The sequence below is a fragment of the Falco naumanni genome, chromosome 1, assembly GCF_017639655.2.
Source record: "Falco naumanni isolate bFalNau1 chromosome 1, bFalNau1.pat, whole genome shotgun sequence".
NCBI lineage: Eukaryota > Metazoa > Chordata > Aves > Falconiformes > Falconidae > Falco > Falco naumanni.
In genome coordinates this window covers 92,361,229-92,387,772 of record NC_054054.1, presented here as the reverse complement: position 1 = coordinate 92,387,772, position 26,544 = coordinate 92,361,229, and the positions used below count along the sequence as shown (strand labels likewise).

The 26,544-nt window shown below is 56.1% G+C and overlaps 1 protein-coding gene across 2 annotated transcripts in view; it reads left to right on the top strand.

Moving 5' to 3' along the window:
* Positions 1 to 347: 347 nt before the first annotated feature.
* KSR2 (kinase suppressor of ras 2) overlaps positions 348 to 26,544 on the top strand; it is an 87,090-nt gene continuing 60,893 nt past the window's right edge. For both annotated transcript variants that reach the window (XM_040606384.1, XM_040606393.1), the window contains exons 1-4: positions 348 to 524; positions 7,692 to 7,832; positions 8,652 to 8,802; positions 16,488 to 16,992. In XM_040606384.1, the coding sequence (XP_040462318.1) occupies positions 348 to 524; positions 7,692 to 7,832; positions 8,652 to 8,802; positions 16,488 to 16,992 (974 nt within the window). The remainder of the gene's footprint in view (positions 525 to 7,691; positions 7,833 to 8,651; positions 8,803 to 16,487; positions 16,993 to 26,544) is intronic.

Below are 26,544 nucleotides of genomic sequence, written 5' to 3'. Positions count from 1 at the left end.
CACCTGCCGCCCCTCCCCCGCAGCATCATCCCCCCCTTCCCCCTGGTACGCGGGGGCGGAGGGCTGTGTGTATGTGTTTGTGTGTGTGTGTGTTGGGGGGGGGGGGGGTACCGCGCGGAGCGGCGCGCAGCGAGCGCGGCCCCGCGGTGCCGGAGCGCGCCGCCCCCGCCCCCGCCCCGCCGCGCCCGGGGGGGGGAGGCGGCCGCGGCGCCGCGCTGACGGCTCGGTGGGCACCGCGGGGCCGCGATGCTGCGGGCCGCGGCGGAGCGGGGCTGAGCGGCGCGGGGGGAGGGGGGGGGGGCGGCCGCGGCGGCGGAGGGTGGAGGGGGGGGGGGGCGCGGCGAGCGATGGATGAGGACAACATGACGAGGAGCGAGGAGCAGCAGCTGAGTCTGCAGAAGGCGCTGCAGCAGTGCGAGCTGGTCCAGAACATGATCGACATCAGCATCTCCAACCTGGAGGGGCTCCGCACCAAGTGCGCCGCCTCCAACGACCTCACGCAGAAGGAGATCCGCACCCTGGAGGTAGGGGCCCGCCGCCCCCCCCCCCCCCCCCCCGCCCCCAGCATCCCCCCCTCCCCCCCCCCCCCCCCCCCGGGCCGTGCCGGGCTCCCCCGCGGCGCTGCGGAGCGCCCGAGTGAGGCTGCGCGCTCTGCAGGTGGCCCCGCCGTGGGTCCGGCCCCGCCGAACCCTCCCGCCGTGCCCCCGGACCCCCGCAGCCCCCCTGCGCTCCCCCCCGCCCCGGCTGGCTGCGGTCCCCGGCCCGCCTGCAGCCCCTCCGCCGGGCTGTAGCCCCCCGGCCCGGCCGCAGCCCTTCATCCAGGCTCCTGCTTCGGCCGGGCTCCCTGGCCCTTCTGCCGGGCTGCAGCCCCCCGGCCCCACCTGCATCCCCTCGGTTGGGCTGCACCCCCAGTGGGCTCCTACCTGCCCATCAGGCTGCATCCCCCCGGCCCAGCCGCATCCCTTCCAGTGGGCTCCATCCCCTTGGCCCACCTGCATCCCCTCCGCCAGGCTCCATCCCCCCAGCCCACCTGCATCCCCTCTGCCAGACTCCATCCCCACGGCCCAGCCACATCTATTCCAGTGGTGTGCATCCCCTCAGCCCACCTGCAATCCCCTCTGCCGGGCCCTGTCCCCCTGGCCTGGTTGCATCCCTTCCATCCAGCTCCTACCTCCCCACCAGGCAGCATTCCCTCCAGCCCACCTGCATCTCTCCCACCAGGCAGCAGCCCCCCAGCCTGGCTCCATCCTTCCCCCCATATTCCTGCCTCCCAAGCAGGCTGCATCCTCTCGGCCGGGCTCCAGCCCCTCATCAGGAGGCAGGCCAGCATCCTCGCCCCCGGTTCCTCCACTGCAGCGATGCAGAGCCTGCCCGAACCCTCCAGCCTTCCCTGGCAGCGGGGAGAGACCCGGTGGGAAGGGGAATCTTTGCCGAGCCATGGCCTCAGTGCTACCACGGCCGAAGGTGGCAGGGCTGTCCCAAGGGAAGCACCGGCCGGATTTATTTACGTTTCATAGATGGGAAAATACATATAAGTAAAAGCTGCTGAGTGGAGCCCTGTTTGTTGTAGCCCTGCAGGAAGAGGTTCCCCCTGCAGCGTGCCGGGATGGATTTGGGATTCAATAGGAGCTTGGCAGGCCAGGATGTGTAGGGAAGGTCTAGACAGGCTGGGATGCTGGGGGGTGGGTGGGTGGGACCCCTCAGCTGGCAGCAGGATGGGAAGTGTGGCCGTGACAGTGCTGTGACCCCCGGGGACACACTGGCGGGGCTGTGGCAGCGTGGAGGTGGTTGGTGCCGGGTGGGTGGGATTTTGGAGCCTGGTCCCACTCAGGCCTTTTGGCTGGTGCTTACTAACCTGGCTGCTCTCACTGAGAACCCAAACGTGATGGCAAAGCTTGTCCTGTAGCCCCTCTGCAGGGTGGCATTTGGCCCTGGGCTGTGACTGAAACGCCCAGTCCCGCTGCTTTTGCTCCTGAAGGTCCTAAGCACTGCGGGAGTGTGCTGCTCCTGGGGGAACCCTGGGGCTTGGGTGCAGCTCCCCACGCTGTGTCCCAGGCACTAACTTGTGCTGTGGTCCTGCACTGATTCTGCTGTCGCCACTCCTTGATCCTCTGTCCCATCCCACCTCTCTGCATGAGGGGCTGCAGGCTTAGGCTGGAGCTGTTGGTCTACGCGTGGCTCTGGAGCAACCTTGGAATAGGGACAGGGAGGTGGGGATGAAGCAGCAGTGGTTTTGGTGTGTTTGGGAGACTTTGGGGGTGGAGGGGGAAGGCAGGCTCAAAGACCTCCTGGAAGAGTCAATGCCTGGAGATGCAGGACTATAGAAGTTTATTTCATGTGCATTGATGGCCTTGTGAGGGTCAGCACAGCTGACAAGTTGCTGCGTCCCTGCCGCGGAGGGGAGCGAGGGGAGCCGGGGAGCGTGGTGAAACCATCCTGGCGGGATGCACCTTCTCAGCATCCATGATGGCACGTGGGCAAAGCAGCGTCCTGGTGTTGCTGGGGCAGCTCAGCCAGGCTGGCTGAAGGGTTCAGAGGTGCTCAGGGAGATGCCACCCCATAAACCCTTCGGACTTACAGGGAAGCATCTCTCCAGCTACTATGGTTCATGCTCCAGCATCACTTTCCCTAAAACGCCCCCAAGCCGGGGTGCCTGCTGTGTGTCTCAGCCATGGGCATCGCTGCCAATGCTCACCTGTTGCTTTTCAGCACAGAAACAGGGCGATTCCCAGGAGGGGAGTGACAATGGATGAAGCTGGGGCCAGATTCCTGATGCCGGCACATCGGTGTAGGTCACGACCAGCTGCTGGCGGTGTTGTCCTGTGTTGCTGCCAGCGTAAGCAGGAGCTGAGGTTGGCCCTGAGTCCCTGCCGCCACTGCTGTGTCCCAAGGACGTGACGCAGTCACAGGGGCCCTGCTTGGTACTTCTTCCCTTCCCATCTGGCAGCAGCAGAGCCGGGCCAGCCACCAGCATGGCAAAGGGGCTGGTGGCTAGGGACAGGCGGGCTGGGAGGCCATGTCGCCCCGAGTACCCCAGGGAACTTTGCACAACCCTCACATCAGTGCAAGCCTGGAAGAAAGTGGGTGAATTTATGTTTTTTTGGTTAATCCTCATACTAAACCCTGATTTTGCTGGATTAGTAGAAGTTTTCCTCTTAATTTTTTTTAAGCCACCTTAAGGCACATGCAGGTCCCCATCCTTCATGTGCTGTAGGTGTACAGGGAGCTGGTAACAGCATCCTGCGATGCAGCATCCTTCCTTTGGGATGGGTACCACCGGCTGCAGCCTGGCTGCAGTCCTTGGGGCTGGGAGGCTGTTAGATCTTGCTTGCACCTTGGGACAGGCTCCAGCAGTAACCAGGGCAGTGGCTGGGACCAAAATGCTGGCTGACACTGCCTGGGGTAGGAGTTGGGGTCGGTTTGCTTCCTGTGGAGTGGTAGTGGACCTGGGGCTGAGCGCTATTGGAACAGGAGGGTGGGAGCTGAGCAGCCACCCCTGTTATCCCTGCCTGGTCTTCCATGGGAGATGGGGCTTTAATCCCCCTCTGAGCGCGGTGGTTGGGCTTTGCAGCTCTAAATCTGGGCTTTGGGATACAGGTACGGAAGAGGGGTGCTGCTACCTGTGCCTTTGCCAGAGGGCTGGGGGCAGCACGGAGTAAAAGCAAGAAGGAAAAGTTGCTGGGTGATTTTTGCGGCTGTCCTGCGATGCCTTGCTCTCTGTGTTACCCCAGTGGGGTTAAGCCCCCACCCCATTTCAAAGCATGGGTCAGGGCTCCCAGAAACTGGTGAGTGACTCCAGGGATAACCCTGGGATCGGTGGTTCTCCCTCCCCGGGCTGCTGTGCTCCTGTCAGGAAGGGGGAACCCTCTTGCGATGCTTTTGGCTATCATGTGAACGTGTGGGTGAGGATGGAAAGAGGCACCTGGGGAAGAGCTGTGGCTGTTTCCAGACTTGCACAGGCTGTGGCCAAAGGAGACGCTGCCTCAGCACTGGGATTTTCACTGCCTGAGTGCGTGGATTCTCTGGTGTCTAATACCATGGGTGAGCACAGCACACTTATTCCTGCGCTGTATCTTCCTGGAGAGCCAGGCATCTCCAGGATGCTGGGTTGAGCCATTTCGGCCCCTGTACTCCCAGAGAGAGCCCCAGGGACCTTTTAGCAGTGCTTGAAATAAATGATGTGCAGAGCCAGAGATGGCACGCGAGCCCAGCAGGGCCTTGAAAGAGCCCTGAGAGAGAAAATACAACCGTGGTGAGGTATTCCCCAGCCTGGGGGTGCTCCAGGTGTCTCTGGAATAACGAGCCCCTTGGTAGGAGTCGGGAAGGAGCTGCCTCAGTTGTGGCTACGTGCCGTGGGAAAGCAGCCGCCGTGGCTTGCTGCTGAGCCGGGAATATTTGGAGGTGCAGAGCAACCTCTCCGGTTTGTGGCAAAGAGCCATCCAACACGGGCACGTGCTGATCCCGGGATGGGCATCCCGGCAGGAGCGGGTTCCCTCTCTACGGCTTACCGGGTGCTGGCGGTGCACGGGCTGCCTGTGAGAGGTTAATTAACTCTCACCTTGTGCTCTGGCAGGTGGATTTTCCACTGCCTCTCCCTGGTCTCCAAGCAGGGCTCGGTGCTGTCTCCATCCCGGCTGACGTCAGGGCGAGCGCAGGGTGCCATGCTGGGGGGTGCAGCTATCCTTCATGCTGGGGGGGTGCAGCTGTCCTCCTGCTCCTTGGAGACCAGCTGCTTTGCTCCCCACGCCTGGTGCCCGCTGCTTGCCGCCCTGCCGTGTTTCGGGGCGAGGGGGAAATCCTGCTCAGGGTGGCAGGACGAGGCTGGAAATCCCCGTTGGGGTGCAGAGGGGAGGGAAGGGAGCAGGGTTTGCAGGGGGGCAGACGGAGGCCAGCCCTGGGTCACCCCAGCCCCTCGCCCTGCTGGGGTCAGCCAAGATCTCAGAGAAGCGATGTGGAGCGGGGACATCCCTCCTCTGCCTGCACCCATCCCTGCAGGGCAGCAGGGTCCTGCTGGAGTCTTGTTTTTCAGCAGATGGTCCCTGCCCCGGGGGGGAGATGGGGCGACCCAGGAGCTGTTGGTCCCTTTCTGTGGCTAAGGGGAAGGGGCTGCTAGTGGCTTTACCCCCTTTTGGCAGAGCATTGCACCCTCCCTTACCCCCTTGCAGCGCTGAAGCGGGGAGAGGCACTTGAAAGGATGCAAAAACTGAGCCCCAGCTCCACAGGAAGGTGTATTGGCCCCCTGGCAGCATCCCTGGTTGGACCAGCAGCCTATCCACCAAACAGCGAGCACCCTCTGTGCTGCCAGGACTCTGACCCCTCTGCTTACACACCCACAGCACCCCAGGGTGTCCCTCTGTCTTTTTCCAGATGAGTAAACTGAGGCATGGAAGAGCTGAGGGGGTTGCACCACAGCAGAAAGGCAAAGCAGGACCTGGCCCTTGCAGCAGAACGGCATTTAGGATGTTTGCAAAATCTCCATCCCGTGCAAGAGGGGCTGAGCAGCAGCTCAGGGTGAGCGAGAGCATCTCTGCAGCCGCAGAACGGGGCTTTCCCGGCAGCACAGGGCTGTCTTGACTGCTTCCCTTTCCAGCCCCGCTGGTGAAGCTCTTAGCAAAACAAGAAGTGCTTTTGGACTTTGCAAAGGTTTGCTGGGCTTGTTTTCCCCCAGCTGGAGCAGACCCATGGGCCAGAGCACCAGCCCACAGCTGGGGCACAGGGTTCCCATCTGGGTCCTCGTTTGTGCTAATGATGGCTCCTCTGGTCTCTCAGGGTGGGCTGAACTTCCCCGACCTGGAGACTGAAAATGGCAGTAGCTCCACTTCCCTGCCCTTTCCCCATTTCCCAGCTCATCTCTGCGTGGTGGTGGTGGAGGCTGCCCAGTCCCCAACTCTGCCCTCATCCCAGGACCCTGATTCTAGTGCTGCAGAGGCTGTTGTGGCTCAGGCATCACCTTAATTCCCCCTGGAGTCTCAGCCTGGGGGTGCTGGAGGAGCTGATGGAGATGAGTGTGATGGAGGTGAGTTTTTAGGAGGGTTTTTGCAGGTGCTTTGCTGCGGTTGTGTGTGTGTAAGGGTATTTTTTTTGGGGTAGGAACTGCCTCTGTGTGCATTCAAGGTGCCTGCTGCTGTTTCCCCTCCAAGGGCTTGGGGTGTGTTTGGGATGTGTGATCAGGCTGACCCTGAAACTGTTGGATGGTCCTTTGTTAGGAAAGTGTTTTTTCTTGAAAAGCAGACCTGGCCTGCTGAACCTAGCCAGCCCTGCAGGGCTCCCTGTGGTCCTTTGCTTTGCTGTCCCTGGCTCCCTTTTTGGGTATTAATTTTCAGTAATTAATCTCTGTGGCTATTAGCCAGGTTGGGGTTTGGGAGAAGCTGCCTGGTCGGGGTGTCTGGCTTCTGGCAGAGCTGTCACCTACCCAGGTGATGCTGGTAGTGATGCTGGTGGGTCATCACGGTGGGGACCCGCTGTTTATGAGGACTTGGGGACCATCAGACCTGTGCCTGCACTGCCTGGTTTTCCCCCACAGCAAGGAAGAAGGCTGGTTTTGCCTGGTTTGCACCTCTCTGGGTGCACCCAGCTCACCCCAACCACGATGGGTGGGCACGGGGGGCTGATTTTTCCCTGTTCTGCTTACATGCGTCTTGTCACACCAAGTCCCATGGCCATCACTGCTGGGTACCACCGAGGGAAGGGACTGGGAGAGATGGGGAAGCTCTCCCAAACCCTGTGATGCTGCGATGGGGTTTCTTCCCTCATCTCCCTATTCCAAACCATCGCATATTTTGCTCATCTATTTTTGGGGTGCGCGGGAGCCGGCAGCAGGCAGGGGCACAGCACCATCTAGCGCTGCCGGCAGCAGGGAATCACCCAGCTGGAAAAGCAGGAGCAGGAAATCCCAGCAGGTTTCCAGCAAGCTGGGCTCTGCTCTATATTTCTGAGAAAGGAGGCCAGTCGCTCAGCATCTTTATTTTGGGAGCTGTCAGGCTGTGGTTGCTAATGTGGCGTCTTTGGCCTCGTGGTGGGAGGGCTTGGGGGAGGGATGGGGCGGTGGCTGAGCAAAGGGGGGTTGATCCAGTCCTGGTGATGAGGAGCAGTGGGAGGAAGGAGGGTTGGGGCAGATGTGGGCTTGGGGGGTGGCGAGAATAAGGAGCAAGCTCCCACATCCCAGCCTTGGCACTGCGCGATGCTGTGGCTGCTCCTGATGGGGGATGCTTGGCGGGTTCCTTTGCTCAAGGTTGGGTATAAGAGAGGGGAACATGTCCTTTTGGTGCTAGGCAGTGCTGGGATGGGGTGTTATTTGTGTTAGTGTGTGGGAGGAGTGATGCCTCTGTGTCCCCTGTCCTCCCTCCTCGCCCACCTGCCACGGGGTCCCTCGGGTGGCGAGGGCTGGCCATCCCCTGAGCAAGACCCCAGCAATGAAGCACATTGGGTTGGGGATAAAGGGATTGAGAAAGGGCTTTTTCGGAAGGGAGGTGCCCCCCTTGGACACCCAGGTTGGTGCCAGAGGGGTCCCTGGGGGCAGAAGCTTGGCAGCAGATAGCAGGGGGTGTTTTGAGGGCAGGGGGGGCTGCCGTGTGGATGAGGCAGAGGGAGGGCAGAGCCCAAGCTGCCTGTGGTCACCCCGCTCCACGTCCCCCTCCTGCAGGTGGTGGTCATGGCAGGGGATCCCATGGGGCTTTCACCTTTTCTTCCAGAGCAAGCTGGTCAAATACTTCAGCCGGCAGCTGTCCTGCAAGAGGAAGGTGGCCTTGCAGGAGCGCAATGCCAAGCTGGAGGGCTTCCCCCAGCTCCTGCACTGGTTTCGCATCGTCAACATGCGCAAAGAGGTGATGGAGGTAAGGGCTGGGCATCAACCGCACCGGAGCGGGAAGGGCCCTGCTGTGGCTTTGGGTGCCAAACCTCTCCAGTAGTGTTTTTCTCAGGGGTTTGTGGAATCCTTGAGCAAAACTAGGCAAGGGCACAGATGGAGACTAGTTGAAGCCATGTGTTTGGGCAGGCTGGAGGGGGCGCAGCTGGCGATGGGGAGCCGGGTGGGAGACCAGGGCAGAGGGACCAGGTTGTTTCATTGCATGGAAAGATGCTGCAAGCCTGTGGTGGGATGTGCTGGCCAGGGCCACCCCACAGGTCTCCTCCACCCACCAGTGAGGACACCCTATTGCTGTTCCCACTGAAGGACGTGGGTGCTGGCCCCCAACAGTGGGGGTCTGCCATGTCCCTGTCACAGTATGGTGGTGTCATGGCAGGTCACAGCATCCTTCTGTCAGGCGAGGGGTGCAGTGAGAGGGTGGCACCCGGAGATGATCCTGTGACAACCCCCCCACCAGGGAAGAGGATAGTCTGTAACGGAGCTGCCAGTCCCTGTGTGTGCCCCAGGCAGGGGCAGGTTGTCATGGTGCCCTCAGATGCCCTGGTGTTGAGCTGGGTCTAGATATACCCGAGACTGGGCAAAAACTTGAGATAAAGTTGAAGCTCAAGCTGTGCCCTCCTGGTTTTCATGTGGATTGGGATGGGAAAATGAATGTTTTTGGCTCTGTGACCCAAATGGGGCAGCAAAAGGAAACAGCTTCTTTTCTGCATGCCCCGAGGTGCTGGTTTGGAGGATGCTCCAGCATGGTTTATTCTTCCTTCCTCACTCCTGCCTGTTCCCCTGTCAGGAAATCGCCCCTGGGCAGCTGAGTCTGGAGGAGCTGCTGGACATGACTGATGACCAGGTCTGTGCGACTGTGGAGAAATTCGGGGCCAACAGGGAGGAGTGTGCCCGCCTGAATGCCTCCCTCTCCTGCCTCCGCAACGTCCACAAGTCCGGTGAGTCAGGCACCCTTGTACCCGCTGGCTGTGTCCCCTCAAGCTGGTCGGAGTAAGTGGACCATCCTGTTGCGGTGACACTGGCAGCGTAGCTTTAACGCAGCAGAGGTGTCTGCAGAGTCTTCTCCATGGTTTGCAGAATTCCTGCATCCCTTGGGGGATGGCTGGTACCCGCTGCCTGCAGGGGACATCTTTGCTCTCATGCATCCCTGTGACTGGGGAGCACGTGGGGGGCTCACCTCTCTAGGAAGTGATGAGTTGTTAGTTCTCTGCAGGGAGGCTTTGCCAGAGGAGGGCACAGCATTTCTTATGGGGTCCCCCGACCCCTCTTACTTGCGGGAACATGTAGAGGAATGAAGGCAGTGGGTTGATTAGCACTGATAACATGCAGCTGTGGCCTTGCCTCAGAGGCGGTGGGTTGATTGACATGGATGATGTGCAGGTGTAGCTTGTTCCAGCCAAGTGGTTAAATAGCCCTGAGGGTTGTGGGAGGGGGTCAGATGAAGGAGGAGCAGTGTGGTTTGGCCTCTGGAGGAAGGAGCTAAAGCACAGACAGTAGAATCTGACCAACGGTATAAAGCCTTGCTGCAGTCTGCTAGTTTGTGCTGCAACAATTGTTGCCCTGTGTGGGGCTGACTGAGTTGGACTCTGACTACAACAGGAACACAACCAGCAGAGTCAGGAAAAGCCCCCGAGACTCAGCAAGCTCCTACAACTCAGCGTTGCTTACCAGCAGGCTGCGGAATGAAGCCCCCCGGGGCCAAACCCCCTTCCCAGGGCATGTGCAAGTCCTGCTTCCCCTTCGCGCGGGGGATGATGCTGGTGGTGCTGGGTGCTGGGGTGCGGGTGCTGAGCTGGCGGGTGCCCGGGCGGTGGCAGCAGAGCTCTGTGCTGCAGAGGCAGCTGCACGGAGCCGGAGCTGCTCCGGCTTCAGCCTGCGAGCAGTGGCGCAGTGGGAGGCTGTGCAGGATCTGGCTCTCTCGGCATCTTGTCCCAGGCCAGCTGAGCCTGGCTGGATGATGCTGTCCTGGGGCCGGGGGCTCCCATCAGAAGGGGTCTGGCTTGGGGGTGGGCTGGGGGGCTCTTCTCTACTCATGTGGCCCCCCAGGAGAGGCCCAGCCTCACCTTTCCATATGTGATGGGGGCTGTATCCCACCGGCACAGCTCTTCCCCATGGATGGTGGCATGGCTGAGCCAGTACTTTGGTGCCAGCTTGGGGAGCACGGCCAGCACAGGGACATGTACGTGCAGCAAGGAGAGGGGGACGTTCCCTTTTGAAGCAGCTGGAGGGGAATGGCAAAACTCCATTTCACAGTCTAAACCCCCCTCTGCTGTCCCCTTCCCAAGGGCCCCCTTCCTGGTCCTAGCCCGGGGTGATTATGCGGAGCTGGTTTAGCTGTGGTCCCCACTGGGAGACATGACCCTTCTGTAGGAGGGCCCCAGTCCTGCCAGATCCCGGGGTTTAGGGACCCGAGACCTCTCTGCCTGTCTCCTGTCTTCTCTCAAGGGCTCCTCCAGTGCAGCTGCATCCCGGGGGCTGTAGGGATGGAGAATGAGCCCTGCTGGGGTGTAGCTGCTGGGTTTTCAGCTGGGCTTTGCAGGTTCAGAGCTGTGTGTGGGGACAAGAGGCAACAGGGCTGGTGGTGACAAGGGTGATGTGACACAGTTTCAATGAGGAGCAGCTTTTGGGGACCACCAGTGTCCCCTCATTACCATTGCTTGGCATGACATGTTGCAGACACGGGGTCCCAGCTCCTGCCCTGGAAGGGTCTTGGCCACATCCACCTGTTGTGGGTACTGCAGCTCCTCCAGGCTTCCCGTGTGGCATGGCATGGTGTGTGACATGGCACAGTGTGGCAGTGCCAGCTCATGCTGGGGGATAACAGCAGAGGGCCCGGCCACCACGTGCTGCTGCTGGGCTGGTGCAGCAGCCACTTCCAGCCCTGTGCTGGAGCAGCGAGGTGGGGATGGCTGAACCTGGCGTGACATTTCCCACGGAGCACAAGTTTCTCCACGCGCCCTAACTCCCTAAATCCAGCTCCCAGCTGTGGTCCTGCCCTTCTTCCCTTTGGCATTTTCTCTTAAGTCTCTCCGCTGTTTGAGGAAGGGCATCAGTGCCTCCCTTGGAACCTGGGGAAGGCTCTCAGCCTGCTCTTTGTTTAAACACCTTTGACTTTGAGACCTTTGCAAACAAATCCTGCTTTACTTGCTGTGCTGGTTCAGCCCAGCCCCTGCATCCGTGCTCCTGCTCCTCTGCTCACTCGGCCAAGGGAGTTCCCCTGCACCCTGCTGGGACCTGTGCTTTGGAAAATCCACGTGACCCTTTGGCTCAGCAGCTGCAGTGAAGATGCTAAAACATCTTCTGCTCCTTCAGTGGTTTCTGGCTGGCAGTGACGGGGGGGTACCAGGGGGCTGCGTGATGCTTGCTGCTCGATTTGCTTTTTAATGGTGCAGGTGATGGGGCTGCCAGCTCTCCTGATGGGATATGGCTTGGTGGTCCATTGGGTCCCTGTGGGAGGGAGTTTGCTGCTATCCAGGCACTGTGCGTGTTTGCCTTCCCCAGCGCTCCATTTAACCCCATCCATCATTGTGCCATTCGTGGGGCGGGGGCTGCGGGCTGTGCTGTGCTGTGCTGCGAGGGCTGCTGTTTCGTCCCTCCAGCATTGCAGAGATGCTGCAGTGGCCATTCCTGCTCTGCTGGGGCTGGAGGCTCGGGCTCCGCAGTGCAATGGTTCTTGGCATTGCTGGCTCGTGTGGATCCCTGCTGTGCCGGCGCCACGCGTGCACACTGCTGGAGAACCCCCTGGGCATGCTGTCTGATGGACGGCACAAACCTTGGGAACAGGGAGGGGACAGGGAACTTGGGGCACCATAAAGCCCGTGCCAGCCCTGAGGGATGCAGGAGCTCTCTGGGCATTGGAGGAGACCAAATCTCCCTGAATTTCTAGAGGATTTGGGTGCAGAAAGCTCCCCCTGGGTTGGTAGATGGTCTCCTTCTACCCCTCTCAGCACAGCTGCGTTTCCCCTGCCTCTGCAGTGGTGTTTCTCTGCTTGGCTCAGCCTTTGCTTGGTCAGTTGGCCCCATCTCAGCCGTCCTCCTGCTTTTTGTCCCCTGGGAAAGGGGGAGCACAGCCCCTGCCCCTCTTCTGTGGGTAGGGAGATGAGTGTAGTGATACCTCTGGCTGGGTGAGGGTGAGATGCTCGTTAGCTGCCCAGGCTGAGGTTGGGTGGTGGGAGCAGTTCATCCCATCTAGCTGCTCAGGGCTGGGTCTGAGACATGCTTGGTCCAGGCAGGGTGTTTTAGTGGGCTGCGGAGATGGGGAACTGGCAGAACAGCACTTCGGGTATGTTGGCAATGCCCCCCTCCCTCCTGTGCTGTTGCGGGCAGCTGGGATGGAGAGGCAATGGGGCCGTAACCCTCCCATCTGGGGTGCGCTAAGGTAATGCCATGCTGCTTCTGCCTGTCCAGCCACCCATCCCTCAGCTGCACTTCAGGGGATGCTTGGGATGCTGAGCTTCTGGCTGGCTCCACGTCTTGGTGACTGGCCACCAGACTTGCCTAGACTGCAAGCTTGCGCCAGGAAGGTCTATGCCAGCTTTGAGAGCTGACCTGGGTCGTGTAGCGCCTGGCAAGCATACACCCCCTCCATGTCCCCTTGTCCTCTGGGGATTCATCTGGTGCACCACCAACCCTCTGTTGAGAATTCTTGAAATTACCTGCTAGATGTGCTGCCTTGATCCTTGTGACCCCTGGGAGCTCTGTTACGCTTGGCTGCCCCCCCCCCCCGGGCCAGGTGCCCAGGAGGTTTGCATGGCCCCAAGGAGCCAGCTGGGTGCTGGGCTTGGAGAGGGAGGGGGGGATTGGGAAGCACCCCAGGATGGCAGCGGTGCACTCTCGGGATGCAGTGCTGGGGTCTCGGTTCTCCTGGGTTAGTGCAGCCGCTCCAGAAGGGACCCCAGTGTACCACGCTGTGATGGATGTGGCTTTTTATCTGCATTTTATCTCCTTGTAAAGCAACAGACAGTCCTAGTCGGAAAACGTAATTAATGAACAAGTTGCTGCCTCTTTAAAACATCGTGTAATTTCTTTGCAAGTGCGGTAGTGGTCGATTTCTAGAAGCCAAGATTAGTATTAATAAAGCAGGAATGAGGTACAGTATTAACCTTTTCCATCAATCTTTATTTATTGAGTTGTTAATTAGAGGCATCTAATTTCCCAGACCAATTCTGCCTGGGTGTGGGGGCTGGGGAGGAGGCAGGGAGGAAACAGGAGGCTGTTTCGTTGCTTAAATGGTGATGAATTTTGCCAGGACAGGGTTTGATGGCAGGGAAGGAGCCCCTTCCCAAACCGAGCATCCTGGGGGCAGCTACAGCAGCAGGGAAAGCCCTGGAGCATCTTATAAACAAAAAGCATGTTATATTTATCAAATATAGTGGCAACCCTATATTAAACCCCTGCTTTATTGTGTTAACAAGTCTGTATTCGATTTTTCTCAGCTGCAAGACCTTACGTTTGGCAGCAGTATTTTATTAGCAGCCAAGGCGTCAGTTTTGAACTTGAAGTGGGATTAATTTAATATTAAGTAAGAGCTGAGCGGGGCCGCTGTGGATTGAGGAGTTGATGGCGTGTGACTAGTGAGTTATGCATGGAGGTCATTAGCTGTCCTACGAGGAAAAATGATCCGGAGCTGAATATTTATGAGTCGTCCTGGTGCTAGGAGGGCTGTGGGTGGCTTGGGGACAGTGTGGGGTCAGGCAGGGTGATGAGCAGTAAAACAAAAAAGCAGTGAGCATCCTCATTTGGGGCAAATTTGAAAGCTGCACTGACCGTGGAGTAATGGTTTGCAGAGTCGGTCCCTCCCGGTGACCGGTGTCCCCAGGCCTGCAGAGCCAGCGCGTGGTGGGGCTGAAGGGCTGGGTGATGCCGGGGTTTATTTTGTCCCATGGTGAGGATGCAGTGGCTGGGGTTCTGGTGCTAGGAGAGCGGCTGCAGCGGTAGGGCTTTCCCTGGCTGTAAAGCAAGCCAAGGTCTTGCTCTGGCTTTGTGCACGTCCCCATTTGGTCATCTGGATGCTGCCTTTGGGGAAGGAAAAAGAGCGATCACTGTATCCCCCAAGGAGCAGTCAGGATCTAGGGCTGCTTCGGGTACAGCTCCTCCTTCAGGTGGGACCACTGCCCCCAGCTCCCTAAGGGGCAGCAAATTATTCCCAGTGTTTTGTTTTAGGAAATCAAAGCAAAACTTGCTATTTGTCTTTTGGAACAGGGGGAAAACAGCTTTTCTGGTGACATTTTTGCCATCTCTCTGCATCTCTCGGTCTCCGAGCTGCACCCCGACGGTGGGCCCTCCTCTCCACCTCCTCCCAGGGGTTTGTTTTCTTGTTGATTTTAATGGAGTGGTTCAGAAAAAGCTTCTTCCCTAATTAAGTACGGTGGAGTGAAGGAGGCTGGACTAAGTGGGGAGGCAGTGGCAGCACCGAGGGGATTAATAAAGCCAAATGCTCCCCTTGGCCACATCTTTCCCTTTGTGCTGATGACCGGGGCTCGGTGGCAGCTGGGAGGGGAGAGGTGGCCTGTGGGGTCAGGGGGGTGGTGGGCAGCTGTAGCTGATGTTGGTTTCAATGTGCAATTAATATTCCCTATCCAAACAAAACAAACAGGCTTTTCGAAGTGAACAGGCAGCCTTGCAGCGCCATCGAGGCAGGCAGAGCTTGGGGAAAACTGAGCAAAGGGGGGTTTGCTTCTGTGCAAACTCTTTCCTTGCTTTTCCAGCTGGGAATTGGCTCTGGCAGAACAGCAACACCCGGGGGAGCCCCGGGAGGGAACGAAATCCGAAAGCGTTTAGCACGCTTTGCAGGAAGAAAAGCTCGGGGAATTTTTTGTTGTTTTTTCCTTTCAAGTGCGTTCTTGGTTTAAGCTTATCTCATCAAGTGGAGTGCCCGCTACCTGCAGCACGCCTGTAAGCAACTGTGTGTTGAAAACACGTTTCCCCAGCTTGTCCGGGATATTTTTAGCCCTGACGCACCCACCAGCCTGATAACGGGTTATTTTTGCTCTCCAGTGCATCAGTTGTGTTACGACACAGTCGAGCGTCGAAGGGACAGCAGCGACAGGGGGACACAGCGGCCACAGTGCCGTGGCTGAGCTTTGGGTTGTGGGGAGCAGCCTTGGCTCTCCTTCTTCGTTAACTGCTGCTAATTACTGCTGGGGGTGGGAGCATGGGGATGGTGCTGGGCCTGCAGCATCCGGGTAGTTTTGAGTTATGTAAATATATGCACGCAGCACAACCAATGGGAGAGCACGTTGATTTGCATACATGCATGCTGATTTGCAATGTGCTGAGTGCAGGTTAATTAACCAGAGGGGTGGGTGGCTTGCAGGCGGGTTTAATTCATGGCATTGAGTCCTCCCTCACCCATGGCTGCCCCTTCCCCAGCCCCAGGCTGCGCGTGCAGCCAGGTGCCACCAGCCAGGGTGGCCTTGGGGACCGGCAGCCAGGGTGGCCTTGGGGCCAAGGGGGTGGCTCAGCAGTGTGGCACTGGGCCGAGCACCCAGCGTGGCTGGCGTGTGGGTGCGGGTGCCCACGGGCAGGGTGGCCTGGCTGGAGGTGACAGGAGCTCGTGCAGAGCTGCGTTTTGGGGAGGGGGGGTGACATGCTCCAACTTGTCACCTGCCGTGTTCCTACTCGTGCTGGGCTGTTTTGGCGAGGAGGGGGCTGGGGTGTGTGTCCGTGGGGGCTTTGGAGATGCACCTCCATCCTGGCAGCACCATCCAAGCAGAGGCGAGGCTTTCCTACAGCAGGATTTTTTCCTTAATTAATTAAAATATGAGGAAGGGCGTTAACTTTTTTTATGAGACTCTTGCTGCATGGAAGGGCTTTTTGTAGCAGCTGGAGAAGCAACTCTAAACGCAGCTGGATAGGACTTTTTATTTTTATTTTCTGCTCTGGGAGAATGATTCAAGAAAAATCCTCATCCCCCTTTTCCCTCTGGAGCTTTTTTTCAATCCAATCCTAAAGCTTTTATTTCCAAAGCCCTTTCTTCCTCTATTTTCCTCTGGAGTTTGAAATAAAACGTTCCTCTTGAAAAGGCTGGGAAGAGAAGAGGCGAGGCAATTAATAATCAAAAAGGGGATGGGAAAGAAGGCTTTTTAAAATAAAGAGATTATAGTTTTATGTTGGTTTTCTTAGTGGAGGCGATCAAAAGGAGTCGGCGAAGGGACCTTGAACTGGGTCCATCGCTTTGGTGCTCTGAAGTTGCTGCCGACAGCCCTTCCCTCATCTCTGCGCCGGTGGAGATGAATAATTAGAAGTGGAGAGGAGCCCCGCTTAATTACAGTCCCCCCTCCTTTATGCAAATGGCACGACTGGGTGCCATGGGTTTGTGGTGGTGAGGCGGGGGCACCAGCCTTGGCCAGGCAAGGGGTGGCCCGGCCCCATGTCACATTTTGGGGTGGCGGTGGTGGAAAGCTGGGTGACGGTGAGGGGGACACGTGGGGGGCTCAGCAGGTGGGAAAAGAAGTGGGCAAAGCCCCTGTCTAAGCCTTGTAACGTGCTCATGTGGCTTTGCACGTGCGTAATGTGGCGAAGCTCCTTGCCGGTGTTTCGGAGGCGGGGGGATGCAGTGCCGGAGTGGGGACCGTGCGGCTTCTGCCACGCCGCATGGCCATGTCTGTGTGCTCTGTCGCAGGCGGCAGCCTCTCCAAGCAGGACTGGACCATCCAGTGGCCCACGACGGAGCCGGGGAAGGAGAACAGCCCCGGGTGCCAGCTGGAGCCGGGGCAGTGGGGCAGGACGCACCTCTCGCAGAGCCCCAAGGTCCAACCCAAGTGCGGGCAGCATCACTGCCACGCGGGCTCACCCCACGGACCCATGTACACCCACGTGGACCGGCTGACCGTGGAGGGTCACCCGGGGCTGTGCCCACCCATGGAGTCCGGCCACCGCTCCCTGCCACCCTCCCCACGCCAGCGACACGTTGCTCACACCCCTCCGCGTACCCCCAACATCGTGACCACGATGACGCCACCGGGCACACCACCAGTACGGCGGAGGAATAAACTGAAGCCCCCTGGGACACCCCCACCCTCATCACGAAAACTGATCCATCTCATCCCCGGCTTCACCGCGCTGCACCGGAGCAAGTCCCACGAGTTCCAGCTGGGGCATCGCGTGGACGAGATGCACACCCCCAAGTAAGTGGGTGCTCCAGGGTGCTGGTGCATGGTGGGGTGATGAACCCCATTCCAGCTCCTCTGGAAAAGTGTTTTGGTCCCAAAAGATCAAGGCACGGTGTCTTTTTTTTCTTTTTGAGCTTTGAGGTAGAAAAGCCCTTTGTAACTCTTGCAGGCAGTGGGGATGCTGCTGCGACGGTGTCTACTTTGCTCCCCTGCAACCTCATTTTGGGGGTGTGGGGTGACAGGGAGCACTGAGAGGCTCCAGGGCCATTGCTCGGCAATGTCCCCGTATGCTGGAGTGTGGCATGGGTGGGTTGCATGGTGGGATTTTGCAGCACAGGGATGCACCACCCGACTGTAAGAGCTGTGTGTGGGTGAGAGTGCACGCAAGAGCGAGATGGGAAGAATCATCTTTCAGCTGAAACGTGGATATACGGATATATAAAGCTTTATAGATATAACACTTTATATTCTAGAGACGTCCCCGGTATCTTTTCCGTCCCTGATGGTGTTTGCAGAAAGCTTTTCAGTCTCTGGCCGTGTGACGGCTCCTTCCCGTTGCTCTTGCTCTGCAGCTCCGGTGCCGGCAGAGGCTGCTGGTGTGCAGGGAAAGGGCTTCCTGGCATCAGCACATCCCTCTCCATCTCCTTCGGTCCCTTTTGGTGGCCATGCTCAGAAAGCCCTTCTTCTGCCTTGGTGTGGGGTGGCAGAGAGGACTGGTGGCCACCTTGGGGCATCATCTCCTCTCCCCGAGGGTGCACTGGTATAGAGCACGTCTGGTCCATGCTAGCCTCCCAAAACAGGACCCCCACGACACACTGCCCAGCTTATCCCCAAATTTGAGGTTCTTGGAGGGGAAAAAAAGGCCATGCCAGAAGTGTGGGCAGAGTCCCCTGAGGGATGTGGTGGGAGCAGAGGAAAGCCTGGGTACCCTGGGTACCTCCTGCCTGGCCCCGAAGGCAGCCGTGATGCTCAGGCAGCTCTGGCTGGGGTATGTGAAGGGTTAAAATCTGCTGCTTGCACAGGGTGCTCCTGGCTGCCAGACCCTGGTCTCCCCCTATTCGGGCAGGAGGAGACCGGGGGGGGTTTGGGGTGCCCACAGCATCGCAGTGTCACTTGTTCCCCCATTGTGTCCCCAAGGCTGCGGCAGCCACAGGGCTGCGGTCCTTGCATGAAATGAGGCCGGTCATCCTTCTCCGCCAAAGCTTTTGGTCTCTAAAGGCTTTTAGCTTTTGGAAATTAATCTATTTCAGCCGGACAATGCCTCTTGTAAGGCCCCCCTCCCCCTCATGCTTAGGCACTGGAAAGTCATATTTACTTTGGTCCGTCCCCAGCAAACATCACCACGTTTGCAGGAGCAGAGACAGCGAGCAGCCTGTCCCCTCTCGCACTTTCATCTGTGTTTCAGGATCTGATCCAAGCTCTGTGCCGCTAATGGAGCGGGTCTCACAGAGGGTAAAACCTGCCTTTGCTTCTCCCCCAAGCCATTTGATCCCCGTTGTGGTCATCACGTGCTCCAGGTCACCCTGACACGGATCTGGGGTGAGCTTTGGACATGGGTGTCTGGACTTTACTCCAGCAAACCCTTTGGCCACTGGTTCCCTGAGCCAGCTGGGGATGGGATGCTTCAACTTTTCTGCAAGGGGAAAGAGCAGGGAAGGGTGTGGAGAAGGAAACTGTAAACAGGGTTTTCGTGAACATGGTCACGTCCCTTCATCGCGCTTTGCCTGCCTTCGGTCCCTGCCTGACAGTATCCAGTTTGCCCAGTGTCTCTGGTGCTCCCTGGTGGTGCTGAGCAACTTTAACTCGTGATTAGTGAATTAATAGAGGAAAGAGAGAGGCAGTGTCAATGGGGCTCTGTTGTGCTAGCATCCTACTGGGGGTTCATCCTGTCGATGTGGAAGGACCCAGGCTTCCGAAAGCTGCTCGGAGAACTGGGGAGGTTAATTTTCTCTAATGGCACTTAATGATTTTTCAGGAGGCAACCACTAAATCCTGCTTGCTAATCCCATTAGTGTTTCGGGATAGTAATTAGTTCATTAAAGAGGCAGCTTCTTCTTTTTTCCCCTTTTCTCCAGCAGAGGTGTGCTGAAGTTTTAGCTGTTTATTAGCCTGGATGCAGTGGCTAATGCTTTGCCCAGCACAGATTAAAAGTGGCTTTTTGGAACTGTTATCAGCTAGTTCCTATGGCTGTGTCTGTGCAACGCTATTGTAGGGCTGTTTTTCTTAGTGTCATAATTTCTGCAGTGTCTGTGTTCTCCGTGCTCTCTGCAGGAGTGAGGTTTCTACCTGACTTCAAACCAGAAACGTGGAGCTCATCCCTGAAATGCGACTTCAGGCTTTCTCTGATCAGCTCCTGGTTTTAGCTCTGCCAGTGGGCTCTTGGTTTGCTTCGGATCCTGGCTTTCTGCTCCCTGTATCATGTCCCAGCATGGAAAGGGGTGCTAGACCTGGGGAGCTGATAGCCTGGGGACACTGCTGGGCACCCTGAGTGCTAGGTGGGATCTCCTGGGGCAATTTTGGGTCTAGATTTACCGCCATACTGCATCTTTGCAGCCTGCTTTCTGGTGGGACCCATCTGAAACCCTCCCAAGAGGGAGACTGGTGTCCCCCAGGCTGATTTGTCTCCTCCCCTGATGTGCCCCATCTCAGGATGGGGTGAAATGGGCTCTGGGGAGCCAGGGATGCCCTTGGCAAAAACAAAAAGCGCTCTCCCTGTGAGCTGTGGGTCAGTATTGATGGAGGGAAGCTGCTGGGGTGCTGCAGGGCTGCCCCCAAAGATTTTTCCATCTTGGTGCAGGCACAAAATTCAACTGCCACCATATATTTGCAAGAGCAGTAGCAGCAACCGGGTCCTCTCTGGATCAAGGCCACCACAAAGCACTTGATTCTTGATGACAGCTCATAAGTTTGCCGGCATTTGGTGTTTTGGAGCTTATTTCTAGGGTTTAATCCATTGTTTCATACGCCAAGACCTTCAGAAGCAGGGGTTAAATTTTTTGAGCTTATAGCCTCAGATTTTCCTGCACGGAGCCTCCAGCTGCTGACCGTAACTCTGGGGTACGGAACATTACTCCTAAAAAGATCCCCTGGCTTCCATAAATCCACAATCCATAAACATCTCATGAATGGTCTTGAAACGGAAACAAAACATTTAGAGTGGTTGATAATATAATGCCCATTTAATACCTCATGAATTCCACGGGCCATTTAAATCTTTCATGGATAGTTAATGATTATTCATCAGCAAGAAGTCAGGAAAAAAACAAACTCTGAATGTAAGGTCTTAAAAATCCATTAGTTGGGGGAACAAAAGTCAAGCTAGTTAAGAGTGAGCTCAGGAGCGTGCGTTAATCCTTGGAAGGCTGCGTGTATGACAGCCCTCTGGAGATAACATCTGCGCTGGGTGGTCTTCATCCTCAGGCTCACGTGAAGGGGACGTGAGCTGAAAACCTCATCTGCTTCCCAGCTGTGGTTCCTTTTGCCACGCTGGTGTCCGGCCAATTTCATGAACTCTATGGCCTTCAAAGAATAGCCTCTGGCAAGCAGCTGGGGAGGGAGGATCAGGGTGTGAGACAGTGAATTAAAGCAGCGTGACCTGACCTGGCAGAGCTGAGCCCCAGAGGAAATGCTGAGCTGTCCCAAGGGCTAACGTGAAGCAGCCTGCTGGAGAGGACGTGCAGTTTTTGTGGTGTACCTAGGTCAGGTTTGGGCTGGGAGGTGGCTCCTCCAGCTCCGGGCAGCTTTATTTTGGGTAATTTTTCAAGGAGTCTCCTCACTGTGTATCATTGCAATTGCATTCAAGGTGTGGATGAAGATAGGGTTAGTTGTTCTGGTGGAAAAGTGTTTTTCCAAAGCCTTACGATGGCTGACTGCCTTGCCTTTAGCCTCGTTGATGCTGAGGTTGTGTTTTGGTGCTGGTTTTCAAAATCAGAATGAGGATATCCTGGATGGATGAAGTCAGATGTGAAGTTCACATCTGATCTGGTGATAAAGCACACATCCATTTTCTTCTTTTCCTTTTCCCTTGTGTTATTTCCAATGCTGAACCAACTCTAACTTGATGCTTTTGGCTTGTGGGTGTTTTTCTTCATCCCACATAAGAGAAATCCTTGAGAACAGGATCTCCTGTGTCACTTGGCTAAGTCTAGTGTAGGATCCTACTTGGGGCATCAAGGCAGAGAGGTGAAGGACTGAGTTATAGACTGGCAGAAACCGGGGACCAGAGGTCTTCTCCACTGCCCCCACCACACTGAGCAGCCTGTGGTGAGCCTGTCCCTCAGAGCTGATCATCTGAGCTGATCTTAAATGTTACTGAGGGATAGGTCATTTATTCGGCTGCTCTGCAACCTTTATAATAATGATGTTACCCCTTGTATCAATTCCAATCAACGCTTCTACCAGGTAGATCAATTATTTGATATTCTGCGTGGGCTGGATTCGAAAGAGCAACATCAAGCTAGCTCTTGTGCCTGGTGTCTCTCTGACATTTCCCAGGCTTGGAAAGGCAGGTGGGCTCTTGGCATTGGGGATGAGCAAGAGATTGATGTTTGCAGAGCAGGTGGATGCGGCGGGACACTACCAACATGTGCAAATAATCCATATGCAGCATCTCAGGGTTATGTTATTCATCCTGTAATGGTGCCCGAAAATGTAGAGATTCGCCTGGTACTTCTGCAACAGGGGAGAGCACTGAAGTGAGGGAATTTGGAGAGCAAAACAAGCAGCATCTCTCTCTCTCTCTGTTTCCAAATAATCTTTCTGATTAATCTCGGTGCCTTTGATGGTGAGTCAGGGCTGTGGAGTTTTGCACAGGTCCTGGACTGTCTCCAGCTCTCTCAAAGTATGGTCTGCACACCGCATCTTGACAGTGATGGGTAGCCTCCGTAACAAACTGGCTCTCTGCTGCAATTATCCCACTGCTCTGGGCTGCAGTTCTCCTTAGGTATGTCATTAATGTTAATTACTGCTGTGGTATTCCATCAAGAGGAGCAGGAGCTTTAACATGCTTGGAGGAGAAACTTTTCACCGTGTCCTTTAATGAGAAGTTGAGCCTCCTTTCGCCACTTTGAAAGCAGAGAGTGTGATTATGAATTTAGATAACGATTAGCATCCTGGGTGGGTGAGAGGCAGCAAAGCTCTCCTGCTGCCGGCACCGTTGCCTGATGTGCTGCCTCCGTGGTGTCCATGCGGGAGGGGAGGGCATGGCAAGGGCAGGTGCTGTGGGCAACGTCCTGGGGTGGTGACCAGGAGATGGATTGGCCGCTGTTGGTCATGATACAACAAGGAAGACATGCCTGAGTTCTTCTCAGCTCTCTCTTCCATCTGTAGCTGCACAGGAAAGGCATGAAGCAGCTCCTCTGTCCTCTTCTTTGTGGTCCAAGAGGTTGGGGAGCGTATTTCATCACCACCCTGCAGGCCCCCACTGACCTGCTGCTGTGGCCAGCCCAGCACCCAAGCAGGTGGTGGGTTGGTGAAGCACTCCGGTGGCTTCCTTGGCAATAATGAAATGAAACCCAAGTAGGCAGGGAGACCAGGCTTCCCCAAAAAGCCATGAGACTGTTCTGACTTCTCCTTTTCAATTAAAGAGCTGCCCAAACCCACCATGCATCAGCAACCTCAGCTCCAGAGGCAGTCTGCAAGCAAACCATGGAGAAAAATTGCTCCAAGTCTCTTCTGAGATGAAAGGTTTGCAGAGCTGTAGTTGGTGTAACAAACCTCCACCTCAGGGCTGTCCAGCCATGGGCAGCCTGTGCTTTTCCCTCCAGTGGTGAGAATTTTTTGAGAATTACCTCCCAAAAGAGGTCTGGGCGTGTGTGGGTGCCTGGGCTGTACGTGTGTTGCTCTTCTCGTGTTAATACAGGTGGTGTAGGCAAGTGCCTGAGTTGATCACATCCTTTTTCTTAGCTGGATTTTGCAAGCATGGAGATGATGGTGGCTGGGAAGTGGGGTCTTATACTGATGGAGAGCTCGGTGGTCTTCAGCCCACCCTTTCCTCTCCTATAAAGACAGGCTGGGAGAGTTGGGGCTGTTCAGCCTGAAGAAGAGAAGGCTCCAAGGAGACCTTACAGCATCTTCTAGTACCTAAAGGGGGCTTACAAGAAATATGGGGACAGGCTTTTTTGCAGAGCCTGTTGTGATAAGACAAAGGGTGATGGTTTTAAACTAAAAAAGGGTAGATTCAGACTAGAAATAAGGAAGAAATGTTTTATGATGAGGGTGGTAAAACACTGGCACCAGTAGCCCAAAGAGGTGGTAGGTGCCCCATCCCTGGTAACATTCAAGGTCAGGTTGGCTGGGGCTCTGAGCAAACTGATTGAGTTGAAGATGTCCCTGCCCACGGTAGGGGGGTTGGACTAGATGGTCTTTAAAGGTCCCTTCCAACCCAAGCCATTCAATGATTTGGTGAGGGGGAAAGAAATGCCCAGAGCTGGCTCACCTGGTTGAGGTTGTGTTGTCTAGGAATGGGGAAACCCACTCATCTGGGTGCAAATGAGGAGCACCCCAGGGTTGAACTGCTGTGGAAGTGGCTCTAGAAAAAGGAGACTCGGTCTCACCATCCCTGGTTGGCCGTAGCTGGTGGTGCTCATCCCCCACTGCCCCGTGTGTCCCTCCAAGAAACTTAACGGTAGGAATGAAGAAAACAGAAGGGGCTTAATGAGAAACAGGTCCTGCTTCAGGATCCTGGTAATTAGCTCCTTGAGCTCCTTCCATGCAGCAACCTGTGCCTGCTCTGAGTGTTGTTCCTGCTGCCCTCCTGCAGCACCGTCTCGTCGGTGCATGAGTCCCGGGAGAGGAAAAAAAACTGTTTGGCTCGAGCTCCCTTCAAAGAATTTCCCAGCTTTATAATTTGCAGCCGCAATAAAAAGTTATGCTTTGTGCTATGAAAAGAGAATAATAGATCAGTAAGACTGGAACCTTAAAATTCAGCCATCCAGGGAGGTGGGGACAGGCACTTGGATAAATATTTAACTGTCGAGGCTTTGATATGAAGAACCTGCTTTTCCTCTGGCCGGAGGAGGAGGGGTTTGTTGCCTCTTACAGTAATGAGGAGGATAAATGTAACATCTGGTGGATATTCTCTTTCTATTTTTTTTTAACTATCAAGCTAGTATTGCATAGAGTTTGTTCAGATCTGGGTGTATAATGAAGAAATTTCGTCTGTTCAGACAGGTTCAAATAATCCACTGGCTTTACCTGTGTGTTTGCACTGAAACCTGGAAACTCTAAAGCAGCCAGTGCCGTCCTTGCTGCATGGGGAGGGATGTGCAACAGCAGCAGGCATGGATGCTGTGTGTTTATTCTCATGCATGAAAGGTGACCTGGTGCCTCCTGTCCTGCCTGCGATGGCTCCAGCCATGGTAGTTCTGGTCCAGACTCCCCAAGCCTGTTGGTTTGGGGATGCTTGTGCTGCTTGGCCAGGGAAGTCACCTGGATTTTTTTGGAATCCCTGAAAAGAAGAGTTGTATTTTGCCAGCCATGTGCCGACATGGGAACCCGATGGGAAGGGAGCAGAACTGGGAGCTCTTCTTGCATTCGAAAAATGTACGAGTAAATTTGTGGGGTTTCCACCTTTTTTTGCCATTGCCCATGGATGCAGCTTGCTTGGGCCAGAGGTGACTGCCTGGTGCGGACGGGCAGAGCCTCGCAGGCTACTGAGGCGTGGGGGAAGCACTTCATCTTCTCCTTCCTCTGATTTAATACAGAATATTGTGCAATTAAGCCAGTCAAAAGGCCATAAATCTTCTGGGCTGGATCCTGATCGAGGCTGTGCACTTCAAGCTAGGCAGCAGCAATCTTTAATCCCTTGCAGAGAGCTAACTAAAATACCAATGAGAGGATTTCCCGCCCCCCCCCCCCCCCCTTCACTCTATTTCCCTTCCTTTAAAAGAAATGCTTGCGTTGAAATTTGAGTGTGGTGGAGAGGAGCGAAGCGGTGAATAAAACATAGTCTGGTGCAGTCAGCTGCAGTGTCAACTCACCTGTTTCAGCTAAATTTTAAATTTCAACCCCTTTTAATTTTTTTTTGTTACAATAATATTGGCAAGTGACAACAAATGCCTGTAGAGCAGATCGTTATTTACCCGATTTCCATCTTTTAGTTAAGAAGCGGGCATGGGGAAGTGGATGCTGCTGTGGTGCAGGGGACTGGTTGGTGTGTCCCCTTTGGGGTGCTCTTTGGGGTGGCTGTGGGTCAGCCGTAGCCCTGGGCAGAGCTGTACGCTGGGAGCATCACATGGCTGACAGCCCTATGGCCACTTTTTGCATCTCTGCTCCCCGTAACATATAGGTTCCCCCTGTGCCCATCCTCACTCCAACTTCTCCTGGCAAGCGCTCGCTTTCCCAGTGTATCCTGCTCTTGCAGCCTGTGAATCTCCCGGGGACATCCCAGCTGCTTCATGCTTTTGCACAGTGAAGTTCCGTGTGTCCTTGCCAGGTACTTTTGTGTTGGGGACCCTATAGTATCCATACCATCCTGGCTTACGCCACAAGCCGCTGTCAGTCCCTGCCCTCCCACCAGGCTTTGATGCACGTAGAGCCTTGCTGAGGCTGAAAGGAATGACGGGCCCTTTGTCCTGGGTGTCTGCTTGTGTTTTTCACCGCCTGTTGAAACCCTCTATTTTTTCTCCAAAGCCAGTGATAAGCGTTTGACTGATTCCACATAGCAGGCGGGGATGAGCCATTCAGGCTGGATTGACACCTAAAGGGATTTGCATTAAGCACTTCAAACTAGCTGTGCTTCCCCCCCTACTCCCCCATTTTTTTTTTTTTTAAAAAAACCCCATCATCATATATTTAGCAAATTCTTGCATGAAATTATGTCCCTAATAGTTGGTGTTTACCTGTCTGTGTGTGGAATTGCGCCCAGCGCCTACTTTCCTGAGCATCCATGTCAGCTCGCAGCAGAAATTAGCCCTGGTGCTCCTGCAAACTCTGGTTCACAGGGCTCGAGTGAGGGATGCTGTGCCTGGTGTCCCTGCTGAGAGATGCATGGGGAAGACAAGGATAAAAATGATGGTTTTTTGGGCCATGCAGAGGGTTAGGGGATGGTGAGAGGTAACGGAGTGGAGCGGGCTAGCAGGGGATGCTCGGCAGGTCCAGCAGCAGCCGTGGGGCTCGCAAGACAGCAAGGGCAGAGAGCCGGTGATCTCAGAAAAGGTCTGGGGAGCTGAGGGCTGCATGGGGCAGGGTCTGGCCCCATCTTGCTGGCAGGGAGCCCGGCATCCCTGCAGCAAGGGCTGTTTGGTGCTTGCAGAGCCCCCGAAGCTGCCTGGCTTTGCAGCCTCCTGCAGCAGGGACGGGGCTGGGATGAGCACGGAGAGGGTATACCTGAGGCTCCTGCGGTGGCAAAAAAAGTAGTTGGGCTGTTCAAATTTTTCAAATTTGGGGATCTGCTTGGAACCTGGTGGGAAGGGAGCTCTTGTCCCTGTGGTGACACTTTTCCTGCCATCCCTGCAGATGGCAGGGGCTTGCTATAGTCACCCCAGGGTGTCTCCTAGATTTTGGAGGTTTTCAAGCCTAGAGATGGACCATGTGTTGCCCTCTGCTCCCCACAAACTCTTTAAAGCC